The sequence below is a fragment of the Trachypithecus francoisi genome, unplaced genomic scaffold (genome assembly GCF_009764315.1).
Source record: "Trachypithecus francoisi isolate TF-2019V2 unplaced genomic scaffold, Tfra_2.0 Lachesis_group4, whole genome shotgun sequence".
NCBI classification, from domain to species: domain Eukaryota; kingdom Metazoa; phylum Chordata; class Mammalia; order Primates; family Cercopithecidae; genus Trachypithecus; species Trachypithecus francoisi.
The window spans coordinates 70,434,192-70,461,320 of NW_022681469.1; the positions used below are offsets into that span (position 1 = coordinate 70,434,192).

Below are 27,129 nucleotides of genomic sequence, written 5' to 3' on the forward strand. Positions count from 1 at the left end.
AAAAATGGGCTTTACTCTTCTAGAGCTGCTTCAGAATCTCCGGAAGACCAGGGAGGAACCCTGCAGGCGAGCCAGGCGGATACTCAGCCGCTCCCGTTAGAGGGGTGCGCAAAGCTGCGGAGCCGTGTGTGTGTGTGTGGCTCCCTAGTGCACTCACTTCTGGCTCCCCCTCGGTGCTCTGGGCCCTCCCCAGCTCCCCCAACACACCCCCGCCCCCTCCGAGCTCCCCGACTCCTCCCCCGCTTTCCACTGCTCTTCCCGACTCCAGTCGGCGTTCCTCCGGCCCTGGGTGCCACGAGCTGTCCAGAAGCGCAGCCCCTAGCGGCGCGTCACTGCCAAGCCGGCCTCCGCGCGCCTCCCTCCTTCCTCTTCCCTGGCTGTATGTGATCCAGCTTGGGTAGGCGGGGAAGCAGCTGGAGCGGGACCGCCGCCGCAGCCACCCTGCAGCCGCCAGTCGGAGGTGCAGTCCCTAGGCCCTGGCCCCCGGGTGGGCCCTGGGGAGTCGGCGCCGCTCACGGGGAGCTGCAAGGCTCGCCTCTGCCCGGCGTGGAGGGCGCGGGGGGCGCGGAGGTGAGCGGGTCGGGGAGGAGAGCGAAAGGAGGTGGCGGCGGCGGAGTTGAGGGTCAAGATGCAGTCGGCATCACGAGCTGCATCCATCCTCCCCGATTCCGCACCCTCTGCGGGCGTCCGCCCTGAGCTGCGGGGTCCCTGATCTCCTGGCACCTTGAGGTGGAAAGTGAGAAGGGTGGAGAAGGGTGTCTGTTCCACTGATTCCCCCTCCTCCTCCTCTTGGTCTCCTAGAGCTAAGGGCAAGTCCTAGAGGTTGGGCCCAAGAGAAAAAAGGCCAGGAGACATTGTCCCAGGTAGGATGGGTCCCAGCAGGAAAGGACAGGCAGATTACTTTCGCCCGCTTGGTAGTCTCCCTGCTACTTTGGGTTGATGCAGGGCATTTCATGGAAGATCGTGCAGTGCTGCTTGCGAACAGGTATTTCTAGCAGTCATTTTGTTTATTTCCGAGTAATGTAATCGTGGTGTGTTTAGGCCATTTCTGTTAGAAAGTAATTGGCCTCTTCTCTGACTGTCCTAAATTATCTTTGAGCCCTGTGTTCAGCCTCAGCCAAAACTTGTTGAAAATTATGCCCTAAAAATCTTGCTCTTAAAATAGAGCAGAGAGATAAAGAGCATTTTTGTTGGGAGATTTCCATTTATTATCTCTCCCACCCCGTGAAGAAGGATTGGTGTCAGTTTTTACTCCTCGGGCAGTTAGTTTTTTAGATGGAAAGACAGTCCAGGCCATAGTTAATTGTCGCTCATCACTATAGGAGAAACAGAATTCAGACTCCTGCCCCACCCCCACCCCCAACCTCCTGACTTAGATTCTAGTCCTTTTAACAGCCCCGCTGTTTGGAACCCTTTTTGTTTTCTAAAGCACCTCCTCATCCTTCCTTTTCTCCACTTGATTATTTCTTCATTTTATTGATCTCTGTTTATTTTTTCTTTCTTTAACCCTATAATTTTTTTTACTCCGATTCTCTCTCGGTTGCTTCAAAGCTTGAGGCTATTTAATGGAAAAACAAAACAAAACAAAACACCCGTCCTAAATAATTTGCAGGATGTTTAGAAACATAAGAGTAACTGTATATGCTGCCATTGGGATGGCTGCACTTTCTGCCTCTTAGCTAGTCACTCTGTCAGGATATTGGGAAATGAGACAATGTTGAGAATGATAACTTGAGCAAATTTGCAGTAAAGAAATGAAAAGCTTTATCCAAGTCACTTTTTATTGTACTGGTGCTATGGAAAATGTGGTGAATGAGCATAGTTGTATTTTAATACTGAAAAAAAACAGGACAGGTGAAGACAAATTTTTAAAGAAAGGATTGTAAATGAGTTAGAAAAGTGAGAAAGAGGATACACCAAAAATGCGAAAGAGTAAGACTGCAGGTGTGATAGAGGACATAGGACATCAGGAGATGTATTTATTCCTGCTGGGCCAGAAACCAGGACATTGAGGTAACTGAGACTTTAACATAACAATAACATTGATAAATCACCTACCCCTTCAGGGCCCACATGTCTTTTCAACAAAAAGAGAAGTCTGATCTAGAGAATTATTCACTTTTTGTCCTGAATTTTTTTGATGCATTACATAACAAAGAATTTTTATGGCATCCTAAGTTACACTGCCAGACAATGTGGAGGCAGTGATCACAGACAAGACAAACATGGTTCTTCCCTCATGCAGCTTATTGTTCAATGAGAGAAATAGTAAACAGAAAAGAAACAATTATATAAAATATTACAAAATAAATTTAACAAGGGCTGAGTGAATTATTCTGCTATAGAGATGGAACAGTATATGAAAAGTTCCCAAGGTACATAAAGTGGTTGTTCTTTTCTCCTTCTAGAAGAGGATGCTGTGGGTGAACAATACAGATAAGGTTAGAGAGGGGAAGCGGGGGCAAACTCATTCAGGACCTTTTATGTGTTAGGAAGGTGGCTGTAGTCCTAAGTACAAGGAGCACTGATTTTAAGGAGAGACTTTTTATGACGATTTACATTTTAAGGTGATCTTAGCTGCTGTGGAGATGGTTTGGAAAGGATCCAAAGAGAAAGTAGGCTGACCCATTAGGAAATGTTTGCAGAGTTCAGGTGAGATGATAGAAACCTGAACTAGCCTGGTATTGGTGGAGAGGGATTTATGAAATATATCGGAGAACAAGAGTTGGTGCAGGATTTTATGTCAAAACTGAGAGACAGCAAGGACTCAAGAATGACTCACAATTTTCTGATTGGAGCAACTGGTGGGTAATGGTGGCATTTACACATTTCCAGGCAAATGGGACCAGGTCTGGGTGGGAAAAGTTCAGGTTTGAACCTTTGAAGTTTGAGATGTCACAGAAAGACGTCATAACCATATCCCCTAGGGAGGCAAAAAAGGGAGGCTCTCCAGGACGTAAGTGGATAGACTGGTCTTTGATAGGTAAAGTTGGTGATTGTTAATTTAAGGTGAAACTAATGAGCTCAGTTTTCTGGTTTTTCCCCAACAACCTTCACCAACGTGGATACAGATACAGAGAAAATGGATAGCTGGGTTCTTCCAGGACTAGAGTTTTGCCAAGCAGAGATGATGGAGAGTGAGAGAGTTGAGGATCTTTTCAAGGGAGTGACTATAAATCTAGTCTTGTTTTAAAGAAAAACCAGAGCAGGCTGAGGGAGAGTGCAGGGTATTAAGCAATTAGAGAGGTCAAGGTCAACAGATCAGATTTCTTTTGCTGTCTAGAATTATCAGTGTGGATATTTAAACTAAGATTATTGGAAGTCCTGGAGATAGTGCTTGGAGATTTCAGGAAGTGAATGACTGAGGTGGGGTAGAGGCAAAAATTCATTACCTCCAATGAATAAGTTAAGGAAATAAGAGTCCCTGAAGTTGAATGGTTCATCCACTTGAATGATAAAGTCCAGGAAAAACATGATAGTTATTGGGGTAGAGAGGACGACCATGTGTATACTGGGAGCCAGAGTCTGCAGTCATAAGGAATAAACTAGAAATCAGTAGAGGACAGCAGTGAGGATAGCATTAAGGACAGGGAGAGGGTATGATGAAGTACCATGAGCTTCAAAGGAGCTGGGTGTTTACAGGAGAGACGATGAAGAAGAGATGTTCAGATGTGGGCTCACAAAGTGAAGGTTACACCACCCCACCTCATGACCCTGGAGAGTTATGTTTTCTTGATAGCCTCTCCAAATCAGCAGGTTGTGAAATATCATCAAAACCTCTGCGGACAGCCCTTTCAGAGTTGCTGTCATCCAATAATAAATGCCCTATTTATGTGTGAAACAAATTAGGTTCTATTTTTCAAAATTAACATAGCACAACAGCTGCCATTCAGCTTCAGGAATGTTCAGGAAATCCTTCTAAACTGAAAATCTTAAGAGGCTGTCTAGCTGAGTGTAACTGAATTCCCTATCATAATAATACATTCTCAAGTATTAAATGTGTACAGCAAGTCAAATGCCCATTCAAAAAAACTATGTCCTTGACACACACTTTTAGATTGAGCTCCCAAAGTTGAAGTGTTAACTATAGGGTGTTGATATTACCATTATCACACAGCTTCAAGACTTATTTAGTGTTGGAAACTACCACCAGAGTCAAGTATAACCTATTTGTTTGCCGTTTAACGAAGGAAATCGAGACTCAGAGGATCAAAGTGATTGCAGAAGCTTAGGCCTGCTCTTTCACCCCTACACCATGAAAACACAACTTTCTATAAATGACATAGTTGTTTTTTGTTTTTGTTTTTGTTTTGAGGCTGAGTCTCACTCTGTTGCCCGGGCTGGAGTCCAGTGGTGCGATCTCAGCTCACTGCAACCTCTGCTTCCCTGGTTCAAGCGATTCTCCTTCCTCAGCCTCCCAAGTAGCTGTGATTACAGGTACCTGCCACCACCACTGGCTACTTTTTGTGCATTTTTAGTAAAGACGGAGTTTCATCATGTTGGCCAGTCTGATCTCGAACTCCTGACCTCAAGTGATCCACCTGCCTTGGCCTCCCAAACTGCTGGGAGTACAGACGTGAGCCACCACACCAAGCCTATAAATGACATAGTTTTATCAGTTATTTAATTTGGATTCCTTATGAATAACATCAAAAGAAAAGGTAGAGACACTATGGGCATCACCTGGGAGCTTGTGAGAAATGCAGAATGTCTAACCTCCCTCTAGACCTAGAGAATCTGAATGTGCATTTTAAAAAGATCCCCAGGTGATAATATTTGCATTAAAGTTTGACAAGTGCCTTTCTAGTGAGTCGTTCCCTTGGAAACACTGGTCTGCTCAGGTCAGCAGGATCGTGATGTCTGGAGAACCGGGGAGGGGATCCCCTTATAGAACAGAAAGAAGAGATATAGTCATAGAAACATTCTGAATTTTGAATATTATGAAACAACAGGAACAAAGTGTGCTGTGCAAGGAGTGACGCATTTTAAGGAATGGCATTGCGCTTCCCAGAAAGTGAAGAGAGGAAATTGCAAAATAGTGAGTGGACCTTCTGATACTGCTCCTCCTTGAGTGGAAAAGGGGAAAGAACTGCATGCGTGTTATTCAGCGTCCTATATTCAAAGGTAACTGCTTGCTACTCTTTCGCAAGTGTAATTTTTCATTACTACAAACATAAAAATTAACATAAGTGAAGGTCAAAAAGCCACATCTACTATCGCCAAATGATGAAAGTATTAGATTGAATTCTGAATCTTTTAGTAGAGTGATTTTCAATCTTGATTGCGTAATAAAACATCTGCTAATCTTTTTTAAAAAATGCTGTGGCTCAGGGTGAACCCCAGACCAATTAAATGAAAACTGGGTGGTGGGGGTGACCTGTGATCACTGTGTTTTAAAACTCCCCAGATCATTAGAGCATGCACTTAGGGTTGAGAAACACTGCTTCAGTAGCTACATTCAGAAGCAACTCTGAGATTGCAGTTCTGCTTCTCCATGTGCCAAAACAGTGTGACTCTGCCTCACTGCCATAAGCATAGTGCCAAGCCAGGTCAGCAATATTCAGGTCACACTCACTGGCCAGTAGGGCTTTCAGAACATTGAGGGAAGTAGGATTTATTTCTTGAAGAAGCCTGCTTACACTAACTTTTAAAACAAATTGATACATGTTACATATTTATGGGGTACACATGAGTATTTGTTATATCCATGCAATGTGTAATGATCTGGTTGGGGTTTGGGGGGAATTCATCACCTTGAGTACTTAACCATATCTATGTGTTAAGAACATTTCAAGTCATCTCTTCTGGCCACTTTGAAATACACAGTACATTGTTACTAACTATAGGCAACCTACTTTGCTATTGAACATTAGAGCTTATTTCTTCTAACTGTACATTTGTATCCATGAACCAACATCTCTTCATCCCCTCCTCCCATCAACACATCCTTCCAGCATCTGATATCTCTTATGCTAATCTTTACCTCCATGGGATCCACTTTTTTAGCTCCCACACATGAGTGAAAACATGTGATATTTGCCTTTCTGTGCCTGGGTTATTTCACTTAACATAATGGCCTCCACTCCTATCCATGTTGCTGCAAATGACATGATTTCATTTTTTTAAGGCTGAATAATATTTCATTGTGTATACATACCACATTTTCTTTATCCTTTTGTTGATGGACATGTAGATTGATTCCATATCTTTGCTAGTGTGAATAGTGCGCAAAAAAAAAAAAAAAAAAAAACACACACACATACACACATGAGGACGGGTATCTCTTTGATATACTAATTTCTTTTCCTGTGGATAATACCCAGTAGTGAGATTACAGGATTGTATGGTAGTTCTATTTTTAGTCTTTTGAGAAACAACCCCATACTGTTGTCCATAGTGGCTGTACTAATTTACATTTCCACCAACAGCGTATAAGGGTTCCCTTTTCTCTGAATCCTTGTCAGCATCTGTTGTTTTTGTCTTTCAATAATAGCAGTTCTAATTGGGATAAATTGAAATCTCATTGTGGTTTTGATATGCATTTCCCTGGTGATTAGTGATGCTGAGTATTTTTTCATATACCTATTGACCATTTGTTTGTCTTCTTCAGAAAAATGTCTATTCATGACCTTTACCCATGTTTATGAGATTATTTGTTTTTTATTGTTGAGTTTTTTTAGTTCATTGTATATTCTGGGTATTAGTCCCTTGTCAGATGAATAATTTGAAAATATTTTCTCCTATTCAGTAGGTTGTCTCTTCACTCTGTTGATTGTTTCCTTTGCTGCACAGAAGTCTTTTAGTTTAATATAGTCCCATTTGTCTATTTTGTTGTTGTTGTTGTTGTTGTTGCTGTGCTTTTGAGGTCCTAGCCATAAAATCTTTGCCTAGACCAGTGTCTTCAAATATTTCTCCAATGTTTTCTTCTTGAAATTATATAGTTTTGGGTCGTATGTTTAAGTCTTTAGCTGATCTTGAGTTGATTTTTGTATATGGTGAGGGACAGGAGTCCAGTTTTATTCTGCATACAGATATCCAGTTCTCCAAGTACCATGTATTTGAAGAGGATATCCTTTCCCCAGTGTGTATTCCTAGTGCCTTTGTTGACAATCAGTTGGCTGTAAATGTGTGGATTTTTTTTGTGTGGATTCTCTTAATCTGTTGCATTCATTGGTCTGTGTGTCTGTTTTTATACTGGTACCGTGTTTTTTCGGTTACTATTGCCTTGTAATGCGTTTTGAAGTCAGGTAGTGTGATGCCTTCAGCTTTGTTCTTTGTGCTTGGGATTGCTGTAGCTATTCAGGATATTTTTTGGTTCATATGAATTTTAGGATTGCTTTTTCTAATTCTATGAAAAATGACATTGGTATTTTGATAGGGATTGCATTGAATCTGTATATTGCTTTTGGCAGTATGGCCATTTTAATGATATTAATTCTTCTAATCCATAAGCATGGAATGTTTTTCCATTTGTTTATATCATCTTTAATTTCTTTCTACAGTGCTTTGTAGTTTTCCATGTAGCAAACTTTCACCTCCTTGGTTAAATATATTCCTAGTTTTTTGTTTGTTTGTTTGTTTTTTGTTTTTAATAGCTATCGTAAATGGGATTGCCTTCTTGGTGTCCTTTTCAGCAAGTTCCTTGTTGGTGTATAGAAATGGTACCGATTTTTGTATGTCAATTTTGTATCCTGCAACTTTATTGAATTTATTTATCAGATCTAAGAGGTTTTTTTGTGAAATCTTTAGGTGTATCTAGATCTAAGATCATATCATCAGCAAAGAGGGACAATTTGACCTTCCTGTTTTCCAATTTGGGTACCTTTTATTCTTTCTCTTTCCTGGTTGCTCTGGCTAGGACTTCCAATACGATGTTGATTAGAAGTGGTGAAAGTGGCATCCTTGTCTTATTTCTGTTCATAGGGGAAAGGCTTTGAGCTTTTCCCTATTTCACAATAATGATAGCTATTATTATTATTATATAGATCATATAAACCCTTATTATGTTGAAGCGTATTTTTTCTATGCCTAGTTTGTTGAAAGTTTTATCATGAGGGGATGCTAAATTTTCTCAAATGTTTTTTCTGCATCTATTGAGATGATCATATAGTTATTGTCTTTCATTCTCTTTAGGTGATGTATCACAGTTATTGATTTGCATATGTTGAACCATCCTTGTATCCCTGGGATGTGTCCCTGGAATAAATCCCCTTTGATCATGATGTGTTTTTTTTATGAGTTGTTAGATTTGGTTTGCTTCTACAGACACACACACACACACTTTTTAGGAGACAGGGTCTTGCTGTGTTGCCCAGGAGGGAGTGCGGTTATGTAATCATAAATCACTGCAGGCTTCAACTTCTGGGCTCAAGTGATTCTCCTGCCTCAGCTCCCGAGTAGCTAGGACTTCAGGTGTGTGCCACCATGCCTAGCTAATTTTCAAATTTTTTGTAGAGATGAGGGTCTCATTATGTTGCCCAGGCTGGGCTTAAACTCCTAGCTTCAATCGATCCTCCTGCATTGGCCTCCCAAAGTGCTGGGATTACAGACATGAGCCATCATGTCTGGCCCTTGGTTTGCTAGTATTTTATTGAGAATTTTTGTATTTGTGCTCATCAGGAATATTAGTATGTAGTTTTCTTTTTGGTTGAGGCTTGTTTGCATTTGGTATGAAGCTAATGCTGATCTCATGGAATGAGTTAGGCAGAATTCCCTCCTGTTCAATGTTTCGGAATAGTTTGAAGAGAATTGGTGTTAGGTCTGTTTTGAAAGTTTGATAGAATTCGGCAGTGAAGCCATGTGGCCCTGGACTTTTCTTTATTGGTAGTTTTTAAATTACTGCCACAACTTTTTTGTTATTGGTCTGTCCAAGTTTTCTGTTTCTACCCATTTCAATCTTGGTAGGTTGTATGTGTGTACAATTTATCCATTTCCTCTAGGTTTTCCAGTTTGTTGGTGTGTAGTTGTTCATAATAACTTCTCATGATCTTATGTATTTCTGTGGTATCAATTGTAATGTTTCCTTTTCCATTTCTGATTTTTTATTGGAGTATTTCCTCTTTTTTTCTTGGTTAGTCTAGCAAGTGCTTTATCGATTTTATCTATTCAAAAAACAAAACTTTTTGTTTCATCCATCCTTTGTGTTGTTTTTTAAGTCCCAATTTGTCTAGTTCTGCTCAGATCTTTATTATTACTTTCCTTTTACCAATATGGAGTTTGGCTTGTTTTTGCTTTTCTAGTTCCTTGCGGTATATCATTATGTTGTTTATTTGAAATTGTTATGATTTTTGGTGTAGGTGCTTATTGCTATAAACTTCCATCTTAGCACTGCTTTTGCTGTATCTCATAGGTTTTGGTGTGTTGCATTTTTGTTTGTATTTGTTGAGGGAAATTTTGTGATTTCTTCCTTAATTTATTCTTTGCCACCGTAGTCATTTAGAAGCATGTTGTTTAATCATTTATTTTTACAGTTTCAAAAGGTCCTCATCTTATTGACTTCTAGTTTTATTCCATTGTGGTCTGAGGAAATACTTGATATGACTTTGATTTTTAAAAAATTTGTCAAGTCTTATTTTGTGTTCTAACATGGTCATTCTTAGAGAATGTCCATGTGCTGATGAGAATTTGTATTCTGTAACCGTTGTATAAAATGTTCTGTGAATGTTTGTTAGGTCCATTTGGTCTAACGTATAGTTTAAATCCAATGTTTCTTTGTTAACTTTCTGTCTAGATTATCTGTCAGATGCTGGCAGGGGGTGTTGAAGTCCCCAACTGTTGTTGTATTGGAGTCTGTCTCTCCTTTTAGATCTGATAACATTTTATTTATATTAATATATCTGAGTGGTCTGTTGTTGGGTGTATATATGTTTAGAATTGTTATATCCTCTTGCTAGAATTGATCCATTATCATTATTTAATGAGCTTCATTGTCTCTTTATACTGTTTTTGACTCAAACTCTGTGTTTTATTTGATAAAAGTATAGTGACTTTTGGTTTCCATTTGCATGGAATATCTTTCTCCATCCCTTTGCTTTCAGTCTTATATGTGTTTTTATAGGTTAGATGGGTTTCTTGTACCCAGCATACAGTTGGGTCGTGATTTTTTATCTCTTGCTAGTCTATATCTTTTAAGTGGAAATTTTAACCATTTGCGTTTGAAGTTATTCAACAATGAAAACTTCCCAAGTCTAGTGAGAAATGTAGACACCCAGATACCGGTAACTTGAGATCTCCAAAAAGATACAATACAAAAAGCTCTTCCCCACAGCACTTTATAGCCATATTGTCAAAAGTAAAAGACAAAGAGTAAATTCTAAAAACAGCAAGAGAAGAATGACTAGTCACCTATAAAGGAACCCCCAGCAAACTAAAATTTTTACCTGTTCACATTCTGATTTACAGAAGGGATTTGAACTTGCTTTGTAAAATAAGCAGATAATTGTTGTTTTGTTTTTGTTTCTGTTTGAAAAAGTCTTGATCATCATGATTGTTAGATTTAAAGATTTTGCAATTCTTATATTTTGGGAGATGCTACAGTATATACTCAGAAGAACTCCGGGCTGGGATATATAGGAAACTCGGATTCCCTTGTGTGAATCTAGCAAACTTTTTCACCCTTAGATAATGTACATGATTACCATTAACTTTTGAATGAAATGAGCATGGTTTTCATTACTTCTGGTTTCTTTAACCACTCTTGATTCCCAACATTGCCAGTGACATCTTTAAATGGATATTTACAGTTTTTTTCCTACCCTGGTACCTCTGACTCCTGCCTGCCCTTCTGGGTGCATGGACCACACCAAGGGAGTGGTCTGTCTTGAAAGGTGTGAAATGAAACATTTAATTGATTTAAAAATAGTAAAAGTTCTTCTTTCCCAGGATTGGTTACTCCTAGGTAATGCTGAGAAGAAATGAAATGACCAAAGAAAAATTGGATTTAAACTATACATTAGACCAAATGGACCTAACAAACATTCACAGAACATTTTATACAACGGTTACAGAATACAAATTCTCATCAGCACATGGACATTCTCTAAGAATGACCATGTTAGAACACAAAATAAGACTTGACAAATTTTTGTACTCAAATAACATACTAATTTGAGTGCAACCATAATTGTTACACCTTGATACTTATAACCCCAAGAAAATACCCTTTCCTAAACTCTGTACATGCACCTGAATAACACATGTCTTTGCTGGACTGACTACCTGGGTTCAAATCCTGGCACCCCTGTTTTCTGTCTTTATGTCCTTGGATAAATTAATTATCTTCTGCAGGTCTCAGTTTTCTCATCTACAAAGTGGGTATGACAGTGTTAGCACCTGTCTCTTAGAGTGGTTGTGGGGATTCAATCAGTTAATACATAAAAACCACAAGAGAGCTGAAATACATTATGTCCTATATAAGCATTAAGTAATATTACTATAATTATTGTCTTTCTAAAGTTTAACATACTGATGTATTTGGAGTTACTGGATGTGACTCATTTCTAGGGTAAAAAGTTGAATTTTCCTGGCTCTAGTCATTTCAAATTTCATTTAGTAAACCAACATATTTTTGAAACATTCCACCTGTGCCTGTAAAGTCCATTAAATCCTCTGAAGTGGTCCACATCTGCTATAAACATAAAAGAAATTGTGCAATGAGGGTAGAATGGAAGAGTATTTTTCTTTCAGACCCAATTTTGACACTAATTCATGGCAACCTGATTTGTATTCTTGAGCAAATTATTCCAAATATGAACATTTCAGATGTTAGTCTCTCAACTAAAAAATAATTTGAGAGATTTTTCCAGGAAGAATAACTGCATCATAGTTTATGCAGCCAACAAATAAAACGGCGTCATGTTGAGGTCCAAAGGGCGTGGGTGGAGGAGCAGAAAGAATGCTCAAACAGCTGTAGGCAGGTGAAAGATGATTTTATTCAACAGCAACTCTCATCAACAACTTTCTCACACTGTCCATCCTGTCTCAGCTGCTTAGTCTGGTGGCTCCCACACACAGCTGTGGGGCCTGCTTTCCCTTGCCTTTGGAGTCAGCACCTTAACTATTTCTATTTCTCTCTCTGGGCATGGGCAAACCAAGCTGTGTCCTGGCTCCCCCTGTCCGTCTGCAAAGACAGACAGCTCTGACTCTCTCTTTCTCTGGACACAAGAGTGCCTGTACAGTGTCAGCAGGGCAATTATACCTTTTACCGACAATAGTGTCTTAGAGCCAAGCGATGAGTTTTCCCTGTGTTATAGCGATGGTGGTGAGCTTCTCTGTTATGTCTACATGGCTATGATAACAAGTGAAGTTATATGCCTGTGCTGTAAACTCACTCTGGATGCTTACCTCTGCCTGTCCTTGACCAAAGCACCGCCATGTTTCTTACAAAGGGGAAGAAAAAGATTTCATAAATATTATATAATTTAAGACCATAAGCATATTACTAATCCCTTTTTCCACAGGTAAGCTATCTTTTTCAATGATACATTGTAAGATCTAGAGTGAATGATAGAAGTCCATGGTATTTACTCTTTTGTTATATTTTGATGCCTATTTTTCTTAAGATATTATTTAAGTGCCAGGGTTCATTGTTAGCTGATTTATCTAGCTCTCATTTAATGATAAAGTCACTAGCTACTGAAGTATATAGGGAACTTTATAACCTCCACCTCAAATGACTCTGGACAGTTTTGGTTTAAATGGCTTTTTAAAAAATGGTTTTTCTTTCTTCTCTTGTCTTGTGATCCATCACTTAGTATCACAGTCCTCTCTGCCTCTGGCAGCATTTGTGATTTGCTGCCTCCGATCTGCTCAGAAGCTGGGTAATCATGCTTGTTACAAGTGTGTTTTTCAAAAAAGTTGTGAGTGAAAACCTCAGTCCCTTTTCTCATGTGCTCTAGTGAGGTAGGAGGCAGATCTTGACTCCAGAGGCAAGGTTCAGATACTGGACCAAACTGAGGTCAGGGCAGAAGCACCTTCCCATAAGACATGCCCACCAGTGTGCCATGTCAGTTTACTATTGCCATGGCAATGCCCAGAAGTTACTACCCCTTTCCACGGCAACAGCACAACAAAAGTTACAACCCTCATCCTAGAAATTTCTACATAAATCACCCCTTAATTTGCATATAAATAAACTAGGTTTAAATATGAGTGCAGAGCTGCTGCTGCACTGCTACTCCTGGCACACTGCCTACCGGGTAGGCCTACTCTGTAAGGAGCAGTACCTCTGCTGCTGCTGTAAACTGCTGCTTCAGTAAACGTTACTGTTTAACACCACTAGCTTGTGCTTTTCCCACGCAAAGCCAAGTACCCTCCTGAGCTAAACCCCAATTTGGGGACTTTCCTGTCCTGTGTCACTAGTGCCTTGCTGCTCAAAGAGGGGTCCTCAGACCAGCATTGGTATTGCTTTCATTAGAAATGCAGAATATCGCATCTCCCTCCAGACCTACTCAATCAGAATCTATGTTTTAATGAGATTCCCAAGTGATCTGTGTGCACATTAAAATTTGAGAAGCTCCACTTTAGCACATCACCTTTGTGACAGTTAATTTTTCTATTGAGATGCTTTCTTAAAAAACGAAAGATTTATATGATATGAAGAGAAACCAGAATAGTGATCCTTTTTTAGCTTACAAATTGTGTCTTACTGTGCTCTATGTTAAAGTGTGGTGAAATATTTTACCTCAAGAAATACAGAACATTATTACAATGTCTAGAAGTGTTTTAATGTTCAGCAATAGGTAACTGATGAACATTTTATTTTCTCTCCCCTAGGATATTCTTGGTGATCTTGGAAGTGCCTGTATCATGGAATCAATCTCTATGATGGGAAGCCCTAAGAGCCTTAGTGAAACTTTTTTACCTAATGGCATAAATGGTATCAAAGATGCAAGGAAGGTCACTGTAGGTGTGATTGGAAGTGGAGATTTTGCCAAATCCTTGACCATTCGACTTATTAGATGTGGCTATCATGTGGTCATAGGAAGTAGAAATCCTAAGTTTGCTTCTGAATTTTTTCCTCATGTGGTAGATGTCACCCATCATGAAGATGCTCTCACAAAAACAAATATAATATTTGTTGCTATACACAGAGAACATTATACCTCCCTGTGGGACCTAAGACATCTGCTTGTGGGTAAAATCCTGATTGATGTGAGCAATAACATGAGGATAAACCAGTACCCAGAATCCAATGCTGAATATTTGGCTTCATTATTCCCAGATTCTTTGATTGTCAAAGGATTTAATGTTGTCTCAGCTTGGGCACTTCAGTTAGGACCCAAAGATGCCAGCCGGCAGGTATGTATTTTACATTTTTATTCTTATGTATCTGGTATTTTGTAGTTAAACAGCTAAGCAAATATCAAACATTTTAAAACCAAATTCTGACACTTTCCAATGATTATCATTTGAAAATTAATTATGAGCACCTGAAGATTAATGTCCTGACCTTGTAAGGGCACATTCCCATTCCCAAAATGATGTAGAAATCTGGGAAAATAATGTGAACTTCATCCAGTTCAACTTGAGAATAAAGCAGATGGGACGCTCAGTCAACACCATTGTGGAATGAGCTTTTATAAATAACACATAAAATATGTTTAAAAAAATTTTTAATGTGCTTATGCATTATAATTAAGCATGATTATAAAACACTTTTATTGTTTTTGTCCGTAAAGACAGTTGATTCAATTCCTTAGAAAATAAGTTTAAGTATTATATCATTGTATGCTGTATATCAGAGTCATGATAACCATTTACTTTCCAGTCTTTATTTTAATGACTAGTAAAAGGACATATGCTTTTCTATAGGCTATTTCTGAATCTTTTTTTTCTTTTGCATATCCACCAAAGTTTAGCAGTGGATATAGAATAAGCAAATTAGAACCAGGACCTGTGAGACAAACCTGAATTTAATCATATACCCATATTTATACCAAATTTAAAATTTTAACAGAAAAGTGGAACAGTGATGAAATTCAAAATAAGCTACAAAATAGTCTAAATTTGTATTTTGTAGTGTTTGTGCCTTTATTTTGAATGTTTGGTTTATTTTTAGACTTATTATATTGTATTATATCATATTATAATTTATACAAAATTTTTTCAAAATGAGTTTTTAAAAAAAATTTATTCCACCATTGTCACAACTATAATAAATTAATTTAGAATATTTTTTTCTTACCTCTGTTATAAAAGGACCTCTATTTTAAAAGTTCACAAATGATGATATAATATTCATTCAAATAGGATTTGTCATTCATCTGGCTAATGTTATCTAAGATTAATAATCCAGAGTGTTATATTGTCACCATTACATAAATAGAAACATGCAAATATTTCTATGTGGTCTATTTTAGAGTCCTTATACAAACATCTTTAGGGATATATTTAGGAATTTGTTTTCCCCAAACATTACTTGGAGACTTTATAGCAATATTTTTCTAGCCTTGAATGAGGTGGCCTACCCATTAGTACTAGCAGCTCACTCCAGTAATGAACTTGGGGCTCCATAAATACTTGTTGGATTTTCAACTATATTATAGTATCTAACAGATTTCGATAGTTTGAAAGCCTACCCTTGCCTCCACCCATCATGTCATTAGAGTTTCTGTAAAAGTAATATCTTTGTCTTAGAAAAGGACAGTTGCTTTTCTATTTAAATTAACTAAGCCTTATAATTTTTTTACTTGCCAGGTATATCATCATTATTTAGAGATGAAAGAATTTAATATACTGACCAATGAAATAGTATACCTGAGATTATTATGGTTTTTCTGAGATACTTGGTGTATTGGTTTCTAAGCCTAAATTTTATTTAAAATCTTACTAAATTTTATTTAAAAATACAGCATCATGACATAATTTAAAGGTTTTAATTGCAGATGGCCATCCAAAGTGTATGCCCACTTCCAGTCATGCTAAATATCTGTAAAGGGCAGTGTTTGCACTCATACTACTAGACAGAACTGCTACAGTCCTAAAACTACATATTGTTCATGACAGCAGGGAGTGCCAGCCCCACACTGTCTCCTGTGGGAATTAGAGAGGTGGAGTCGGGCAGGGACATGACCAGCAGCTCAAAGTCCACCTAAACCCCTGGAGAGGAGGCCTTACCTGGCTGCTGCTGCTGAACCATGTGGCCTAGAAGAGTACACTTTTCTTTCCACCTGCCCCCCTCCCACCTGGGGGATCCCCTCTGATGCTCGAGGTTGCAGCTACAATTTCCTGCATTTTATTGTCCTGTTATCATAAGTGGTAAGGACTTTTTTGTTTTCATGACACTGTTTAAAACCTATTAATAGTAGGTTAATACATTCATAAATGCCTTATCTCCTGAACTTTAACCATTTGTATCACTCAAGGTCATCACAGGTGATGCTCTGTAAGTGGAGCATGCGATTGCTACCATTTTTATAAACAGTGGTAATGCTGAGTCTTTTTATTTTTCCCACAGGTTTATATATGCAGCAACAATATTCAAGCCCGACAACAGGTTATTGAACTTGCCCGCCAGTTGAATTTCATTCCCGTTGACTTGGGATCCTTATCATCAGCCAGAGAGATTGAAAATTTACCCCTACGACTCTTTACTCTCTGGAGAGGGCCAGTGGTGGTAGCTATAAGCTTGGCCACATTTTTTTTCCTTTATTCCTTTGTCAGAGATGTGATTCATCCATATGCTAGAAACCAACAGAGTGACTTTTACAAAATTCCTATTGAGATTGTGAATAAAACCTTACCTATAGTTGCCATTACTTTGCTCTCCCTGGTATACCTAGCAGGTCTCCTGGCAGCTGCTTATCAACTTTATTATGGCACTAAGTATAGGAGATTTCCACCTTGGTTGGAAACCTGGTTGCAGTGTAGGAAACAGCTCGGATTACTAAGTTTTTTCTTCACTGTGGTCCATGTTGCCTACAGCCTCTGCTTACCAATGAGAAGGTCAGAGAGATATTTGTTTCTCAACATGGCTTATCAGCAGGTACTGAACGTGCTTGTTATTTATCTGATGCTAGTATAGTTTTTTTGTTTTATACTTTTTATTAGTATAAATTATAAAACAGAAAATTTTACATGCCTTTTAATGGAAATTTGATTTTCATATACTATGGGAGGGGAAAGAATTGTTCTTTAAACAATGTTTTCGCATAAGAATTATGTGGCTAATTCAAAATTATTTCCAGTAAAGGCTGTTACCATCCTTTTCCTTACAGAATAAAAGCAGAAACGTAGAGGGTTGGGTTCTCCCTTTTTTCCATGTTATAATTGCAATGAGTGCTTTCAGTATTCAACAATTCATTATTTTAATGTTTTATAATTGGTCGTGCTCCACAAAATGATGAGGCAACTCTCAGTAAATATATACAATAAAATTAGAACTAGTAAAAATACAAAACAGAACAGGAAGACAAGATCAGGAGAAAAAAGCTGAATACACCTCTGCTGAGAGTGTCTACACAGCTTCTCTTTTGGCTTTGAGATTTTCAACACAATGAGAAAGGAGACCCTATTATTTACAAAGCTCTTGTTATCAAAAACCAGAAAAGATAATAGTTCCACGGGTGAAGCTTTTCTAGCACTTAGCTCTCAAAAAAAAAAAAAAATCTTAGGGAGCACTTCATGGAAGGGGCTTGATGATAAGCTAGACTATGGTTTTCCTCCATAATTCCCAATCCACAAATGTAATTTAAGGGGTTTCCCTGAAGCTGTTTGGTATAGCATTTCTCAATGAAAGCCAAGAACATTGCATCAAAACAAATGTGTAAAACCATGTGCATTTTGTAAGGATCGAAGGCATCACAGTCCGAGTATGTGGCATCTAGTACTTAAGCTTGTTTCAACAATAAAACCTAAAATAATATTTTTCTAATTAGTAGATTGATAACCTTTAAGCCATTCACTTTCTGAAAAAAAAAAACAACAACACTTCTCTTAATGAGATACTAAGGCTTTTATAGTTGCTTAGTTGGCTCCCTTACCTCCTTCCAGTCATTTGCCCAGATCTCACCTTCTCAGTGAGTCCTACGCTGGATACCATTTTAAATGCTGCTGCTTCCACCCCAACCAGTATTCCGAATCCCGCTGACTTACCCTGCTCTACCTTTCTTTTTTTAATAACACTTAAACCATCTTCTAACACACTTGATTTCCATGTTAAAAATACATTTACCAATGTTTGCCTTCCCCCATCAGAATGTAAGTTCATGAGAAGAGGGATCTTTGTCTATCTTTTTCACTAATACATACCCAGTGCCTAGATCTGAGCCTAGACATTGTGGACACTCAAACAGCCCATTTGTGGGATGAATGAATGAACTGGAAGAGCAGGTAGATCCAGGTTGTAGTCTCTGAGTACACTGGGTAATGCTGTTGTTTTGTATTGTATAGATATCAAATAATAAGATGGTAGGAACTCTGGGGCCTCTTTCAAGATAATGGTATGATTGCCTCAGGGAACTAATGGTTAAGAAGCAGCTTTTTGTTGTTGTTAAATTTTAAGTATGTTTTGTTAACTGGAATTGGACAAAGTTAAACTGTTGTTAAGTTAGTATCTGGTTTCCATTAATAGATACTTATTTAAACAAAAAATTTCAGCTGATGGAGTCCAATACTTGATTTATACTCTAATTATATTCTGAGTGTAAATAGAACTTCTAAAGGTAGTCCCTACACAAAATACCATAAATTCAGAGTTAACTGTCTGACTTGATTATATACACATTATGAATGTAAGTAAAAGATGTTTGGAAAAATACTGTATATAAATGACACAGTCGGAGAGTTGGGAATCATATTAAATGAGGCAGTTCAAGTGGAGAAATATTTGAGCTCCATTGGCTTTATAGCCAGGGAAATCATAGCTTTCTAGGAAGAGAAGATGAGAAGAAAGACAAAACAGAGATATATTATTCATGTGATGGAAGAAGATACTGACGTAGTTTAGAAATTCCCTGCCTAGATCCAAGTTGAACTAAGGCCCGACTGTATCCCAGATATTCAACCAAGTTTAAACCAGCTTGTAAAAATACTTCAAAACTAAGTTTAACTCCAGTAACATCTTTTGTGTCACCCTAGAACCAACCACTAGGCATTTTATGGTGTTGGACTCCAGAGTCCCTGTAATGATGATGTATTACAAATGTGATGGCAAAGCTTTGCCCCTTTATTCTAGCACGTATACAAGGAAAGAGAAAGTTTTGTCCTCCTTTTGTTTAATTCTCTTTTCCCCTACACCTGGAGCAGTATCATCCAGTAACATGTTCTCTATAATGGTTTGTTAGATTGAATTAGTACAACTTAAATACGTCCATATATGACCAGGTTCTTCTTATGCCAAGAGTGAACTCTATGCTGAATCAGTTAATATTCTACTAAACAAAGGAAGTTCACATTTGCTTTCTTGTTAGGTTCATGCAAATATTGAAAACTCTTGGAATGAGGAAGAAGTTTGGAGAATTGAAATGTACATCTCCTTTGGCATAATGAGCCTTGGCTTACTTTCCCTCCTGGCAGTCACTTCTATCCCTTCAGTGAGCAATGCTTTAAACTGGAGAGAATTCAGTTTTATTCAGGTATGTGGGGTTTTGTTTGGTGAAGGACTGTGCAGGATAGGATTTCCTTGTTAGGAACAAATGAATTTTAAATATTTTCCTTATAAAAAGGGTGCCTTTGAGAGTGTATTTATGCATCTAGATACATTATGCTGGAAGCCAGCTTAGGACTGCTCTGGTTAAGTAAGTGAAACACCAGTCAGTATATGATTGTATTGGGAGACTTTGACAGCACTGCCTTCCAGTATACTATGTTAAGAATGAAAAGTTACCTTAAAAGAGAAAACAAAAATGAAAGTGGGGAAGGATGAGCTTAGATCAAATTTAATGTTGAAAGTAAATTTATTATTAGCCAAGTTAATGAAAAATTATTTTATGTTTTGAGTCATCTTGATCTGTCCAGAAAAATCTTATTAATTTGAACTCAAGTGGGGGTGTCACTCTGAATATTTTAAAGAAATGTGTGTGTATATACACACACATACAAACACAAGCAGTGGCAAACTAGGTAACTAGATTAATGGATTATAACATGCAGCCAGCCTTAAGAATTTTGTTAGTACAGGTATTTAGTGTATCAGTAGTACACTAATATGTATGGATGTCTGTAAAGGGATTTCAAACCACCATTGTATTCTTTAATAAGTTAAACACCCTCTCCAATAATATCTAAATAATAAGGTTGCATATTTTAAAAATATATAACTGAAACATAGACTCTTCCTATATTTTTGCAAAATCTCTACTGGTTGTATCCAAATGGTTTACAGCACAGTAGACAAATTCATGTCCTTTGGTGGTACACTTAAGTTTTGTTTCATTTCGTTGCTTATTTGCTTGTTTTTTTTTAAGGTCATGTAAAAATCTCATTCAAAGCAGGGCCATAATGCTTATCTGAATTTATTTTTCCTTTTCGAAGAAAAGGGAGAGTACTTTCCCAACAGCTAGTTTAAACATACCTGAAAAGAAATAGAAGGTTCTAGGCAGATGCAAATTATCATTATAAATTTAGATGAGTAATTGCAAATATTTTGCCTGCCAGAGGGTTGATATTTTCTCAGTAAAGTTAGACATTACATCATTATACGGATGTAATATTACTTTTATATAACAGACTATTTTTCAAAGTAAGCAGTCTTAAACATAATAATTTAGCAAACTAAAGAATGGTGATCTTTTAGAATTTAACCTGTAAAGTGCCTAACTGAAGTATTCTTATTAAACTCTGTATTTGAATTATTGTTTATATTAATACTGCAGGATTTTTCATACTTGCCTATTAACCAGTATGTATATGTGTGCGTGTGCCCATGAGGATGCTCATTTAATTTTAATTTAATTTAATTAATTGTAATACTTTTAAATGATTTTATTTAATTTTATCATATATCTGTGTATGTATTAACAGTGATGTGTCACCTAACAATGGGGAACATTCTGAGCAATGAGGCAATTTTGTCATGTGAACATCATAGAGCATATTTATACAAACCGTGACCTATTGCTCCCAGGCTGCAAACCTGTACAGCATGTTACTGTACTGAATACTATATGCACTTGTAACACAATGGTAAATATCTGTGTGCCTAAACATATCTAAACATAGAAAAGGTACAGTAAAAATAGGGTATATAATCTTATGGGACCACCGTTGTATATGCAGTCCATAGTTGACCAAAATGCCCTTATGTGGCACATGACTGTATTTATGTGTATGTGTACACACACACACACACATATACACACACACACATTTCTTTAATACACAACTGGTAGGAATGTGAATAATTTTTATAAAGAAGCATTTAGCAGTATGTATCAGTACCCTTAAGGAAAAGCTAGATGTTTTGACCAATAATCCTACTATTAGAAACCAGTCCTAAGAAAATCAATCAAAATATGGAAAATGGCCTAACATGACATTTATAGTTGAGGAAAATTGGAAACAGTAAATTATCAACAAAAAGGAATGGTTGAATAAATTATGCACATCCATTCAATAGAATATTATACAGTATTAATGTCATCTTCATACTTAATGACATGAGGAAGATGTTCTTGATAAAATAAATGAAGTAGTAAGAATATTGAAGTGTATGCAATCGCACCTCATTTGTGTAACATAAGGTGTGCATATAAATAATATATATGCATATATAAAAATATTAATATTGTTTAATTCAGTAGAGGACAAAGGTTAACTTGATAATTTAAGACAAAATAGTTTTATCAAAATATAAACATGGTATATCTTGAACTTAATTTATGGGTTTCAGTCATTTGTTTCTTATTCTTTGTTTCTTTTCCTTTCCCTCCTGGCCCAAGTCTACGCTTGGATATGTTGCTCTGCTCATAAGTACTTTCCATGTTTTAATTTATGGATGGAAACGAGCTTTTGAAGAAGAGTACTACAGATTTTATACACCACCAAACTTCGTTCTTGCTCTTGTTTTGCCCTCAGTTGTAATTCTGGGTAAGATCATTTTATTCATTCCATGTATAAGCCGAAAGCTAAAACGAATTAAAAAAGGCTGGGAAAAGAGCCAATTTCTGGAAGAAGGTATTGGAGAAACAATTCCTCATGTCTCCCCGGAGAGGGTCACAGTAATGTGATGATAAATGGTGTTCACAGCTGCCATATAAAATTCTATTCATGCCATTATTTTTATGACTTCTACATTCAGTTACCAAGTACGCTGTCAAATTATCGTGGGTTGAAATTTGTTAAATGAGATTTCAACTGAATTAGTGATAGAGTTTTCTTCAAGTTAATTTTCACAAATGTCATGTTTGCCAATGTGAATTTTTCTAGTCAATATATTATTGTAATTTAGGTATGTTTTGTTTTGTTTTGTTTTGCCCAACTATAACCCTATTGTTACTTTATATTTCATAATCAGGCAAAAATACTTACAGTTAATAATATAGATACAATTTTAAAAACAATTTGCAAACCAACAGAATTTTAAGCTTTTAAAATAATTCAATGGATGTACATTTTTTCTGAAGATTAAGATTTTAATATTCAACTTAAAAAGTAGAAATGCATTATTATATGTTATTTTTAAGAAAGGACATATTATGTTAGCATCTAGGTAAGGGTGCATGATAGCATTCCTATATTTCTATCATAAAATAGGATTTGAAGGATGAAATTAATTGTATGAAGCAATGTGATTATATGAACAGACACAAATTAAAAAGACAAATTAAACCTGAAATTATATTTAAAATATATTGGAGACATGAAATACATACTGATAATACATACCTCATGAAAGTTTTTATTCTTTATTGTGTTACAGAGCAGTTTCATTTTCATATTAATATACTGATCAGGAAGAGGATTCAGTAACATTTGGCCTCCAAAAGTGCTATCTCTTAATACAGTACCAATCCTGGGAACTGTATAATAGTTCGTACTTAGAACAAAAGTACCAAGTTTGCACACAAGTAGTCTGTCAGCTGACCTTTGTCGCACCTTAACCAGTCACCACTTGCTATGTATGGTATGGGATTATACTGATGTTCTTTGAGGGACCGTGATGTGCCAGGCGTGGTGCTAAGTACTTTACTTGTATTATCCCATTTAATACTTAGAACAATCCCATGAGATAAGTAGTTATTATCTTCATTTTACATATGAGGGACCAAAGGATAAAAAGTTATTTTCCAAAGGTCATGCAGTTAATAAATAGTGGAGTGAGCATTCAAGTCCAGGTAGTCATATTCCAGAGGCCATGGTTTTAACCACTAGGCTCTAGAGCTCCCGCCGCACCCCTATGCATTGTGTTCACAATGCCAATCTAGATGCTTCCTCTTTTGTATAAAGTCACTGACATCCTTTAGAGTGGGTTGGGTGCATCCAAAAATTGTATAAAAATATTATTATAATAAACTTATGACTGCTTGTAGGGTAATTCACAGTTACCCTATTCTTGCTTGTAACATGAGCCTGGAGACCCGTGGCAGTCCATATGTCTCCCTATGCAGTGAAGGGCCCTAGCAGTGTTAACAAATTGCTGAGATCCCATAGAGTCTTTAAAAAATCTCTGTAGACCTGGTCTTCTCCTTTTCTCTTCCTGAGAAGTTCTCCTGCCTGCATAACCATTCATTAGGTAGCAATTTACAAGCATGAAGGATATTAGGGTAAGTGGCTAATTATAAATCTACTCTAGAGACATGTAATCATACAGATTATTCATAAAATTTTTCAGTGCTGTCCTTCCACATTTAATTGCATTTTGCTCAAACCGTAGAATGTCCTACATTCCCCCCACCCCCATTTGCTATTTCTTTATTAAAATAGAAAATTATAGACAAGATACAATTATATGCATTCCTCTTCCTGAAATTATAACATTTCTAAACTTACCCACATAAGTACTACTGAATCCAGCTGCCAACAATAAAAAGACTTTTATTTAGTAGAGACTACCTTTCCCACCAGTGGCTCTTTTCCTACAACTGCATTGTCAGTTTGGTAATTCACTCATGATTCTCTAATGTTCTCCTCTTGGTGAATTTTATTATCTTGTACTTTCTAATGAGCTCTCTATTTTCTTTATTTTAATTATATTTCTCCCCACTTGATAATCACTTGTTAGTTCTTGGTAGGAATTCAGTTGGGCAATGATAACTTTTATGGGCAAATACCTAAACATTCTATTATAGTGAACTAATGAAAATAACAGCATATTTTCAGTATTTTCTTGTTCCTTAAATTCCAGTTAATACTATGCTTAACCATTTAATGTGACAACAAAATGAAATATTCCCAAAAGTTAGATGACTATTAAAGCATATATTGTTGCATGTATGTATTAAGTAGCCAATACTCTAAAAATATCACTGTTACAGATAAATGAGGCCTTTAAAAATATGAAAAACAAACTTTTGTGAAAATGTATAAAAGATGCATCTGTTGTTTCAAATGGCACTGTCTTCTTTTCAGTACTACAAAAACTGAATGATTTTGAAGTTTTAGAATAAATGTATATAATTCTAAATGTTTAAATGCTTTTCTAAAAATGCAAAACTATGATGTTTAGTTGCTTTATGTTAATTCTATGTGATTATTTTTCTTAATTGTTATTTTTTTATAATCATTATTTTTCTGAACCATTCTTCTGGCCTCAGAAGTAGGACTGAATTCTACTATTGCTAGATGTGAGAAAGTGGTGGTGAGAACCTTAGAGCAGTGGAGATTTGCTACCTGGTCTGTGTTTTGAGAAGTGCCCTTTAGAAAATTAAAAGAATGTAGAAAAGATACTCAGTCTTAATCCTATGCAAAAAAAAAAAAAAAATCAAGTAACTTTTTTCCTATGAGGAAAATAACCATGAGCTGTATCATGCTACTTAGCTTTTCTGTAAATATTTCATATGTCTCCTCTATTAAGAATATTTAAAATCATATTTAAATATGAATATATTCATGCTAACATTATTTTTCAAAACATACATGGAAATTTAGCCCAGATTGTCTACATGTAAGGTTTTTATTTAAACTGTAAAATATTTAAAAGTATGAATAAAATATATTTATAGGTATTTATCAGAGATGATTATTTTGTGCTACATACAGGTTGGCTAATGAGCTCTAGTGTTAAACTACCTGATTAATTTCTTATAAAGCAGCATAACCTTGGCTTGATTAAGGAATTTTACTTTCAAAAATTAATCTGATAATAATAACAAGGTATATTATACTTTCATTACAATCAAATTATAGAAATTACTTGTGTAAAAGGGCTTCAAGAATATACACAATTTTTAAATATTTTCATATATCTCCTATCTAATACGATAACTTAATTCTTCTAAATTACCACTTGCCATTAAGCTATTTCATAATAAATTCTGTACAGAGTTTCCCCCAAAAAAAGAGATTTATTTATGAAATATTTAAAGTTTCTAATGTGATATTTTAAAGTATCATAAATGTAATAAGTAAATATTTATTTAGGAATACTGTGAACACTGAACTAATTATACCTGTGTCAGTCTATGAAATCCCTGTTTTGAAATAAGTAAACAGCCTAAAATGTGTTGAAATTATTTTGTAAATCCATGACTTAAAGGAGGATACATACATAATATAACACACCTCACAGTGTTAAGATTTATATTGTGAAATGAGATGCCCTACCTTCAATTGTTCATCAATCAGTAAAACAAATTCTGATATATATTCAGTACAAATGATTAGCCCTAAATGAAATATAATAATTTCAGTGGAAACTGAATCTGTTTTTACCTTTAAACAGTGAATTTTACATGAATGAATGGTTTCTTCACTTTTTTTTTAGTATGAGAAAATTATACAGTGCTTAATTTTCAGAGATTCCGTCCATATGATACTAAAAATGTTTTGTTCAGCCTAACATACTGAGTTTTTTTAACTTTCTAAATTATTGAATTTCCATCGTGCATTCATCCAAAATTAAGGCAAACTATATGGATTCTTCCAGTGGCCAGATGAGCTAAATTAAATCACAAAAGCAGATGCTTTTGTATGATCTCCAAATTGCCAACTTTAAGGAAATATTCTCTTGAAATTGTCTTTAAAGATCTTTTGCAGCTTTGCAGATATTCAGACTGAGCTGGAACTGGAATTTGTCTTCCTATTGACTCTACTTCTTTAAAAGCTGCTGCCCATTACATTCCTCAGCTGTCCTTGCAGTTAGGTGTACATGTGACTGAGTGTTGGCTAGTGAGATGAAGTCTCCTCAAAGGAAGGCAGCATGTATCCTTTTTCATCCCTTCATCTTGCTGCTGGCATTGTGGATATAATAGGAGCCCTGGCAGCTGTCCCCAGAGGATCAAGGCCACACCCAAAAAGAGGAAGACAGATCAGAGACCAGAAAGACCTTGACTACTTCCCTACTTCCACTGCTTTTTCCTGCGTTTAAGCCATTGTAAATCTGGGTTTGTTACATGACGTGAAAATCCTTTCTGCCCTTCAGTTCTTTATCCTGATACCGTTTAACACCGTCTGAATTAACTAGACTGCAATAATTCTTACTTTTGAAAGCTTTTAAAGGATAATGTGCAATTCACATTAAAATTGATTTTCCATTGTCAATTAGTTATACTCATTTTCTTGCCTTGATCTTTCACTAGATATTTTGTATCTGCTTGGAATATATTGTCTTCTTTTTAACTGTGTAATTGGTAATTACTAAAACTCTGTAATCTCCAAAATATTGCTATCAAATTACACGTTTTCTATCATTCTCATACTGCCTTATAAACATTTAAATAAAAAGTAATTTAATGCTTTAACTTCTGTTTTGAAATGTTGTATACACGTGGATTTTTTTTCTTACTGAATAATAATTCCAGTATTTGATGGAGGCCTTCTAATAATTTTCTGAGTTATTTCTTTTCAGAAGCATCCAGAAAGCAATATACGTGATAGTTTTGGAGGGGTTTTGTTTGTTTTTACTGAAGTAGTCATTTAGAAAAACCTCCATTTACATTGATTTTATTACATTATTTCATTGTACTAGTATTCATTAAGCATCTTTAAATCAGAACACACAAAATATTCAAGCTATTCTGTAAACCCCCTGGT

General features: G+C 36.5%; 1 protein-coding gene across 3 annotated transcripts; it reads left to right on the forward strand.

Moving 5' to 3' along the window:
• Positions 1–275: 275 nt before the first annotated feature.
• STEAP2 (STEAP2 metalloreductase) lies at positions 276–26,899 on the forward strand. Of its 3 annotated transcripts, XM_033193142.1 has the most exons (7): positions 276–570; positions 4,953–5,124; positions 13,774–14,298; positions 16,457–16,984; positions 19,410–19,574; positions 21,879–22,026; positions 26,123–26,899. In XM_033193142.1, the coding sequence occupies exons 3-7, from the start codon at positions 13,807–13,809 to the stop codon at positions 26,152–26,154; spliced, it is 1,365 nt and encodes a 454-aa protein (XP_033049033.1). In that variant the 5' UTR covers positions 276–570; positions 4,953–5,124; positions 13,774–13,806; the 3' UTR covers positions 26,155–26,899. The 3 variants fall into 3 exon arrangements, with proteins under 3 accessions (XP_033049033.1, XP_033049031.1, XP_033049032.1); XM_033193140.1 differs by lacking the exon at positions 26,123–26,899 and having other exon boundaries at positions 21,879–25,103; XM_033193141.1 differs by lacking the exons at positions 276–570; positions 26,123–26,899 and adding an exon at positions 621–985 and having other exon boundaries at positions 21,879–25,103.
• Positions 26,900–27,129: the final 230 nt, after the last annotated feature.

Excerpts from the sequence above, each read along its gene's own strand:
- STEAP2 (XM_033193140.1), top strand. The coding sequence starts at position 13,807 with ATGGAATCAATCTCTATGATGGGAAGCCCTAAGAGCCTTAGTGAAACT. Across the intron at positions 14,299-16,456 it reads CCAAAGATGCCAGCCGGCAG|GTTTATATATGCAGCAACAA; the intron begins GTATGTATTTTA and ends TTTTTCCCACAG. Across the intron at positions 16,985-19,409 it reads TCAACATGGCTTATCAGCAG|GTTCATGCAAATATTGAAAA; the intron begins GTACTGAACGTG and ends CTTTCTTGTTAG.